This window comes from Xyrauchen texanus, chromosome 1, assembly GCF_025860055.1.
Source record: "Xyrauchen texanus isolate HMW12.3.18 chromosome 1, RBS_HiC_50CHRs, whole genome shotgun sequence".
Classification (NCBI taxonomy): Eukaryota; Metazoa; Chordata; class Actinopteri; order Cypriniformes; family Catostomidae; genus Xyrauchen; species Xyrauchen texanus.
The window spans coordinates 31,759,875-31,769,952 of NC_068276.1; the positions used below are offsets into that span (position 1 = coordinate 31,759,875).

A 10,078-nucleotide genomic window follows, 5' to 3' on the forward strand; every position below is an offset into this window, starting at 1 on the left:
TTGTCTAAAATGTAAGTGACTTCATATTATTAACTTGTTTGTTGAACTGTCATATGAAATCAGTGTCACATTTTCAATCGTGAGGTGATGGTAAATTAAGTGATGGTCAATTGTCAGCTCTCTTGGTCGTCAGGTCGTGTGATGTATGTTGCTGAACTGTATTCAAATGTTATAAATATAAAAACACCACATTTTGAAATTTAACTGCAGTATGTCAATTTAGTTTATTTGTGTGTGCTGCGCTCATAGACTTTAGAAAACGGCGCTCATTTGTTTGATTTCAACCTGTCTTTGTAAGGCCGCAAAACTCATATTTTGCTCCTTGCAGACAAAGTGCAGGCCTTCACACAAATACAAGACCTCTGGCATGGCCGCATCAGTCGAGGGAACTGCGACATGTTCCTCAGCCTTGCAGACTTTATCACTGATGCAGGCACGTCACACGATTTCTCCTCCCTATTTCAATCAGCGTCTGAGCACCTGTCAGCAATGAGAAAACAATTTGCGACGTACTTTAAAGAGGATTATCGCTCTTTTGCGTGGGTTCGAGATCCGTTTGTGTGCACAGCAAACGAGCTATCAATTGATATGCAGGAACAGCTTATTGAGCTGAAGAGTGACAGTAGACTGAAGGAACTCTTTAGCTCCTGCCCTCTTTCGTCATTCTGGGCAGCATTGATGCAGGAATACCCTGAACTCTGTGACGTCGCCTTGAAGATTCTCCTTCCTTTCATGTCGACATATTTGTGTGAGGCAGGATTCTCAAAAATGACTGCACTCAAAACGAAATACCGCAATCATGCACAAATCGAGGATGATTTGAGGCTATGTTTATCAAACATTGAGCCAAGAATTGAGGATCTTTGCAAGGCAAAGCAGCCTCAGGTCTCACATTAACATCACCTACCAGCAAGCTTCTGTAAAAAATGCAGATGATGCCTACTATTAGGCCTAGTAATAATAACAATAATAAAGCATAAATTAATATCAGAGGTCTGGTGCCAATTCCCAATTATAGCAATAGCCTAGTAATGATAATAGGCCTACTGATGATGATGAATAATAATAATAATAACAACAACAACAATAAAGCATGTAACTTCATATAATTATATAGCAATAGCCTAGTAATGATGATAGGCCTACTACTACTCATAATAATAATAATAATGCCTGCAAGCTCACATTAGAAGTCTGGTGCTACTGCCAATTATAATAATAATAATAATAATAATAATAACAACAATAAAGCGCGGGCGGGGGGCACTGGGGCCCCAACTGCAATGAACCAGCTTTGGGGGGGCCCAGCTTGCAAAAGGTTGAGAACCCCTGTGTTAAATGAAGCTTAACATTGTCTTTGTGTTTGTTTACAATATGCAATAGAATGACTTAAGGTCAATATTAGGTTAAAAATGTCAACAACAAAAAAAGAAACGGCTTCCTCTAGAAACTCATTAATTGATCATTGTTTTGATGAATATACAATGCTTGAAATTGCCAAAAACTGAATATTTCGTACAAAGCACAACTGGCTCTAACAAGGACAGAAAGAGATGTGGAAGACCAGATGTTCAACTAAACAAGAGGATAAGTTCATCAGAGACTCTAGTTTGAGAAATGGACGCTTCACATGTCCTCAGCTGACAGCTTCATTGAATTCTACCCGCTCAACACCAGTTTCATGTACAACAGTAAAGAGAAGACTCGGGGGTGCAGGACTTATGGGAAGAAATGCAAAGAAAAAGCCACTTTTGAAACAGAAAAACAAATGAAAAGGTTAGAGTGGGCAAATAAACACAGACATTGGACAACAGATGATTGGAAAAGAGTGTAATGGATCTGAACCCCATTGAGCTTTTGTGGGATCAGCTGTTAGGTGTGTGAGAAGTGCCCGACAAGACAGACACATCTATGGCAAGTGTTACAGGAAGTGTGGGGTGAAATGTCACCTGAGTATCTGGACAAACTGACAGCTAGAATATCAAAGATCTGCAAAGCTGTCACTGCTGCATGTGGAGAATTTTTTGATGAGAATTCTTGTGAAGTTGTTTAAGTTCTGAAAAAGATTTTCAGATTGTAATTGTTCATGTTATTAATGTCCTGACTGTACATTGTGATCAGTTGAATGCCACTTTGGTGAATAAAAGTACCAAATTCTTTCCAGAAGAGCAAAATCTGTACATACGTTTATTCCAAATATTTGGCCACCAGTGTATAGCATGTAATCTCTAACATATATAACATTTTATAATGGAAATATTGACAATAGATTTATGAAATAGCCCAAAACTGCAATGAGTGAGATGAAGACTTGCGGTAAGTTCATTTAAGATGTTGAGGTAGCCTAACACTTTACAAAAAGGTTATAACCTAATTGTTTACATTAGTTTACTACAGTAGTTAATGAAATAACAATGAACAATACTTTTACAGCAGTTTTTTGTGGAAATGTTAATTTCCACATACAGCCTACTAATACATTTTAGCATTGCATTATGCTAACATTAATGCATAATGAACTAACAATTAAAGATCCTATCCTTAAATGTAATGTATCTTTTTAAATCAACATTAACAAAGATGAATAAATGCTATAATATATTGTTCATTGTTATTCATGATAGGCCTACTTAATGCATTAAATCATGTTTACTAACAGAGCCTTATTGTATAGGGTCACCGATGTTGACTTCATATGCACATGATGAAGCTATTATTTGCCTCATACAGTTATGCAAACCAAATTATTTGGTCAGCATTAAAACTTATTCAAGTCAATGAATAATGATTGATTTCAAACTATACAACAACTGAACTGATTCTTTAATCTCTTTTTAAGCACATCATTACTGTCACCATCCTGAGCTGAAGCGGCCATTTGTTTTACAGTGCATATGTAATTCACATACACGGGCCATTAAATTAGCTGGTTTCAAACATTTTCAAAGCGAAACAACGGGTTTATTATAAACAGACATGCATGTTGACAATATCAGCAGCACATGGACTGCCGTATGGTCAAGTTTAAACTATTCAATCTCCATTGGCATTCAGTAATTTTACATTGCATAGATTTTCTTACAAATGTCATTCTTGTCATTCCAAAATCTCTTTTTTTATTGTATTGTAAGCATAATCGTACAGAACTTAAAAACAGTTTCAGTAAGTACTCTTATTCATTGAAACCAGAGATGAATATGAACAACTCATCTCTTTATAGTGGCAATGATACAGCATCGGAGGACTGGTCAACTGCAGAAAACTTCTCCTTGGTGGGAGCACCTGGGAACCTGCTGGTGGTGTGGACCATCATTAGGTGTGTGAATCAACAATCACACGGTGCAGCTCATCCTCCACCTAGCAGTCGCAGACCTTCTGGTGCTGATCACTTTGCCTCTTTGGATCTACTCACTAGCTCATTCCTGGGTGTTTGAGAAGCCACCTGCAAAGCCATCACATACATCATCAATGCTTGTATGTACAGCAGTGTCTTTCTCATCACTATCATGAGTGTGGAGCGTTTCTTAGCTATCAAATACCCATTTACTTCAGCTGGATGGAGGAGGAAACAAGCACTGAACAAGGTATTATTAGTGCTTTGGGTGGAGCGCTTTCTGTCTGTCCGGTACCTTTAAAGATGCTGTATTGGCAAAACGGGACATCCATATCCAGAATACTGGTGACTTAGATCGTTTCATTCATTTTGGGAATTCCAGTTATAAGGACCACACCACTGACAAGAAGCAGAGAGAGTGTGGGACAAGAGACCTTATTGTGAAGCTGATGAGTTATTGTTTGAAACTGATTAATTATTATTGAGAAGCAGTTGAGTCATTGAGAAGCTGTAAAGTGCTGAAGTATTTGAATTAAAGCCTTACTTGTGAAGAAACCGCTCTCCTGTGTCCTCCTGCTGTGAAGCTCCTTTACAGTTGTGTTTCAAGAAGAAGCAGAAATCCATCTTCCTCATTGGTGGAGTGGTAATGGCCTTCATTTTGTGTTGGTTACCCCATCACATCCTCAGTGTCATAGGAATGCTGCTGCTTCTAGTAGGACAATCAGATGAACTGTCCCATATCACAGAAAATGCTGTCTTCATTTCTTAAGCACTGGCTTTTATTAGTAGCTCAGTGAACTCTGTGCTATATGCATTTGCTTCCAGACACTTCCATGGAAATCTAAGGAAGTTAGGGATAGTGAAGCTCTTTCAAGACTTAGCATCACAAACTCTCCAAACAAAATAAATGTTCTTACAGGATTCTGGACTGCTGCATGGCAAAGTTCTGGAAGATCTTAATCATGGTGAACCTGTGGAGTTCACAGATATCGGAGTTGTTTTTAAACTCATTAGAGGTTTAGCTAATTTTAATGGTCTAATTTTTTGAAAAAAGTTGATTGAATCCCATATTTTCTCACTTCAAATACTTTTTTAAAGATCTATACAAATCTAGAATATTTTTTGTGTAGTGCTTACAAATTGTACCCAAATATGTGTTTCTGTTACCCTCTTAATACAAAAGTCTTAACAAATCTAAGCACAGTTATTCACAATATTCAATCAAATATACGGTATGTTAAATCACAAATGGTGAAAATTGTTAAAAATGCACAGGGAGGTAATTTGACTGAACTCAGGGAGCTGAATGCCATTTTCCAAGAAATGATCTGAAGATTACCACTATTCTTATGAGTCATTGTTATGAGTGATGAAATTACTCCATTTTGTATGGCTTGTCTGTAAACAATGACACAATATATAACTGATGCCAACTTTTACAAATTGTTATTATATATTTGGCAATCATTGAACATTCCTTCTTGGGCATACGCAAATATGCACATTTTAATTTATGGAAAAAAAAAAAGAGTGCATGGAATAAAAGCTTGGATTTAGTGTTTATTCTCTGTGTATATTTTTATGTTTAAGTGGATATCACACATTTTTGAAGACTTAAAGTTGTGTCCCAAAGTTACGTGTCAACCCTGTTACCATTGTGTATCCCTCTTATTAAATTGTCTTTTTTTATCACGTCATCTCATATTTTGTCAGGTTTGTAGATCATAAATTGTCATCCCTGTAACCATGATTTTGTAAAAAAAAAAACAACTGATAATTAAAAAGTGGATAGCTGTAGAATTATCAGCATTCAATTGTCTTTCTAGTTAACACCTTGGAATTTCATGACCTTATGCATAAATCTAGTTTTGGCTAAATGAACTGTAAAACTGTCAATCCTGTTTTTAAAAACATTTTAAATTTAACCTGAGATGGCACAATGCAATTTCTTATCACACAAAGACATTATTTGTCTTATAAATATTTAAACTCTTACAATATCTTTAAAAATCACCTTTGAAAGAGAAAAGGCACTGATTTCACTGTAATGACCCAATACATTTTTCCCTATTGTCTTTTTAGTACGTTTTATTTAAATGTATTTGAAAACTTTTTTGTTTTCGGATACATTGAAACTATTTATTGATAGGCTATCTGGACCAAGACTATAGTCTTGAACAAATTATGAGAAATGCATAAACATCAACATAAATTAAAGGGATAGTTCACCCAAAGATGAAAATTCTCTCATCGTTTACTCACCCTCATGCCATCCCAGATATGTATGACTTTCTTTCTTCTGCAGAACACAAATAAAGATTTTTAGGAGACTATCTCAGCTCTGTTGTTTCATACAATGCAAGTGGATGGTGATCAGACCTTTGTATCTCAACTCTTGACAGACAGTTCAGAAGTTTTTCTTTGTATTTTAGATTCATTTTCTGTTTATCTCAGCTTTTAGAAAAGGGAAGTGAGTTTTTGCAGAAGCAGACTTGTTTTCAAACTCAGTAGATAGAAGTGAAGGGAACTAAAGAGGACCAGATAGGGAGACATGAACAGCACAGGTTACCTTCAGGGAGGTGAGGAGACTGAGGGAGGCTCGGTGGGGGCCTGCGTGATCCTGAGTGTGTCCTTCATGGTGGGAGCACCTGGGAACCTGCTTGTGGTGTGGACCATCTTGAAACATGTGAAACAGCGATCACACACGGTGCAGCTCATCCTCCACCTAGCAGTCGCAGACCTTCTGGTGCTGATCACTTTGCCTCTTTGGATCTACTCACTAGCTCATTCCTGGGTGTTCGGAGAAGCCACCTGCAAAGCCATCACATACATCATCAATGCTTGTATGTACAGCAGTGTCTTTCTCATCACTATCATGAGTGTGGAGCGTTTCTTAGCTATCAAATACCCCTTTGCTTCAGCTGGATGGAGGAGGAAACAAGCACTGAACAAGGTATTATTAGTGCTTTGGGTGGCTTCATTTCTTCTGAGTATTCCAGTTATTGTAACTCAGACTTTGGGTGATGATCAAGCTCAGTGTACGTACAGAGAATATACTTCTGATACACAAGAGGCTGTGTTGCTGATTTTAGAAACTCTTATAGGATTTGTCATCCCTTTTTTCATTTTGGTAGTCTGTTATGGCTGCCTCTTCAGTCGAATAGCACAGATGAACTTCAAGTCCAAGCGAAAATCGACAGTTCTCATCTGCAGCGTGGTGGTGATGTTTGGAGTCTTCTGGATCCCACATCATGTGGGGAACTTTCTTTCTCTCATCGCACTCACTCTGAAATCCTCATACCCTGAAGTGGCAGAAAACTTGGAGGATGTTTGCACCACCATGAGCATTATAGCAGGAGCCCTGGTGTTTGTTAGTAGCTCAGTAAACCCAGTGCTTTATGTGTTTGCCGCACAGACCTTCCGCAGCTCACTCCGGGAAACCGGAATACAGAGACTGTTCCAGCATTTATCCAGTGCTGCCACAGGTGACGAGAATAAAGACTTATCATTTGTGTCAAAAAAACATAGTTCACACACCAGAAACTCAGAGTCCAAATTGCCTGTAGAAGCTGTTATGGAATCAGTCATCAATACCTCAGCCTGACACTGTGGGAACGCATATACCCAGAAACTGTATAATGTTCATGAATAATAACCATAAAGTGTTAACTGTTGTCTCTCAAAATTGTGCATAAAGCCTTAAATATAATTTTGTATTTCAGATTTTTACTCTAAATTAAATAACTATGCTTAATGTATAAAAGACAATCACTTTCAGTTGCAGTGTTTTATGATTTCAACATCTCTCATTTCCTCATATTGGAACATGTGTCTGAGTTAAGAACTTGTAAGTGTGTGAAAAGGGGAAATGGGCATTAAAAGGAACAGAGGTCAGTCTAGAGGAAAATCCCATCTTTTCCATTGAGATGTCATTCTTTCGGTAATCCTCTATTTCCTTTCCATCAAATTCAAACATATGTTATGGCACATAATCAAAATATATACTTTCTTTATACTTCCTCCTCCATGGTCTTACTGTATCTGAATCCTTAGAAAATGTTTGTCTTCATAACATTTCATCAAAGCGTTTCTTAGCTATCAGATACCCCTTTGCTTCAGCTGGATGGAGGAGGAAACAAGCACTGAACAAGGTATTATTAGTGCTTTGGGTGGCTTCATTTCTTCTGAGTATTCCAGTTATTGTAACTCAGACTTTGGGTGATGATCAAGTTCAGTGTATGTACACATCTGCAGCAACTTCCTTTTTTTGGTTGACATCACCAATCCCTCTTATTTTTCAACCCTTCCAACCACTTGTCAGAGGCAGAGACTACTTGTCACCAGGGACTAAAAACTAAATGTTTTTCATTCTGGTTCGTTCTGAGCAAAAACTGTATTTTTCCATTAAGGTTTGATGTTCTGCAGCATCCTTTCTAAAAGGTTACCGGTTAGAACAAAATAGGGATTTATGTACGGTTAATAAAGTTCTTTGGAAATTGACAGTACTCTGTGCTATGGGGTGGATGAAACACCAGTTGCAGTGTTGTCAGAGTTTGCAAGAGAAACAAGCAACCTGATCTGGACAAAAACGTATAGAGAAATTAAGATAATTTTGAACATTTTAGTTCTTGCACTGTACCTTGTTTTTAATATCAACATTAGGTACTAAAAATCATCATATCACAAACAATAGCCAATGCCAAGGACACAAAATATAAGGATCCCACTGCTAGAGACCCCTTCCTATAAAGGCACATGTGTATATTTTCATATATAGACCCACTTAAAGTATTTGTGAAAAGAAAATAGAAAATGTGAAAGAATGAAGACATGTATTTATACTAAATAATTGTCATTTATTTGCCATAGTACAAAGGCCAAAACTAATTTTAACAGTATAATGTGGAAAATATTCACTTTGTATTTAGTTTACAGCTTCTCAAATGAATACTGTTTCAAAAAAGTTTCACAGAAAACAGTAACTTTTCATTGAAAAATGATTTATTGGAAGGGCTAAATATAAATACATAAAGCCCTTTACAGTGAAGAGTGTGGGGGACTTTCCAATGTGTTCTGTGTAAAAATACATTATAGTATTAAAACCTTCCCATTAAAAGTTAAAGCACAGCGTACACCGTTTGTTCACTTGGGGGCAGCTGTGGCTCAGTTGGTAGAGCGGGTCAGCCACTAATTGCAGGTTTGGTGGTTCGATCCCGGCCCACACGACTCCACATGCTGAAGTGTCCTTGGGCACTGAACCCCAAGTTGCTCCCAATGGCAGGCTAGATGCCTTACATAGCAGCTCTGCCGCCATTGGTGTATGAATGTGTGTGTGAATGGATGAATGAGTCACAGTGTAAAACGCTTTGAATACCGTTAAGGCTTAAAAAGGCGCTATATAAGTGCAGACCATTTACTTCTGAATTCAAATCTGTGGTGTGAGATTGGAAATGCTGGAGTAGGCCTAAAGAAATTTGTGAGGTAAAGTGTTGTGTATTCCAGAAAACAGTTTATGCAAAATACCTTGGTAAGTTTATGGATAAGTTAACGGATAACCTCAACTTTCAGTTCCAAAAACGGAGGTAACTTTCAGGGTATGTTAGTAGCCATAGCAACTTACTCTCTGAACATAACCTGCTCCGGATTAGATTTAGTTGTCAGTTTATTTCAGATAGATGTCAGTACTTCCCAGAGGCTGTCAGCGCATGCGTGCACTATTAACTCTTCTAATAAACCATTTTTATTCTATAAATATCAAATAATAAAATTATTGTAGCACCCACATTCAACTTAGAGTTCCTTCAGTCAATGAATATGAATGTTATTTATAAAATGACATTCAATAGTATCAATATGTAGGTAATGTCTGCCTATTAAAAGCTTAATCCATTAATCACTCCTTATTCTTCTTCACTAACTAGATAATATGTGATCATTTCACAGACCACAGATTAGAGGTTTTGTTTCTTATCACTTAAATTAATGTACTGTACATATAAATGCACACATTTCCAGACTTGTTTACTCTCTTTATTATCTGAAAATATAAATGAGACATGTTGTTATTTAGAGTCTCCCACAGTGCCCTCATTTATCTGGAGGTCAAGTGATTCAGTGAAAAGATGTTTTTCTGATGCTCAGCCTCCTCTGCTCCATTAGAAGCTGTATATGGTCCATCTCTAAATAACATTTTAATCTACATTTTAATAGAGACCTTTTACAGCTTCATATTAACAAGAGATGAGTTACATTTCCCTAATGCTGAGATCATGAACATCTATAATGTATAAACAGTCACGTGATCTTCAGTTAAAACTACATTTCATTCAGTACCAAGTAAGTTCTGTGCAAACAAATAACGTAACGGTCGACCTATTGAACATTAATGTAGGTGAGAGAGGTCTAATATTAATGTTGAATTAAGCTTTTACATGTAAAATTTATAATTTATTCATATAAAAATTCACGCAATGAATCATTATAATTTCTGTCAAGCAAACTCTCAGTCGTAAACCAATGTAATAATGCTCGTTTGCAGTCATTAAAAGCTCCTGTTCTGCTTCACTGAAATATGGCGCGTCTTTCTTCCTAGCGTCTGTTTCCATGGTGACTCGTGGAATCGGCGATCTGCTGAGAATGCCTTTCTGAGTTCACCGAGAACGAGCACAAACTCTGAGTTTCAAACTCTTGGTTGAGTGAACTAACCCCGCGCAATTGTTCTGGAACCCCACATATCCAGAGTAA

The 10,078-nt window shown here is 37.2% G+C and overlaps 1 protein-coding gene across 1 annotated transcript; it reads left to right on the top strand.

The window, feature by feature from the left end:
- Positions 1 to 5,869: 5,869 nt before the first annotated feature.
- Positions 5,870 to 7,359, top strand: LOC127633479 (leukotriene B4 receptor 1-like). The gene has a single exon (XM_052112663.1). It carries the CDS (start codon positions 5,886 to 5,888, stop codon positions 6,936 to 6,938), a length of 1,053 nt encoding a protein of 350 aa, XP_051968623.1. The 5' UTR covers positions 5,870 to 5,885; the 3' UTR covers positions 6,939 to 7,359.
- Positions 7,360 to 10,078: the final 2,719 nt, after the last annotated feature.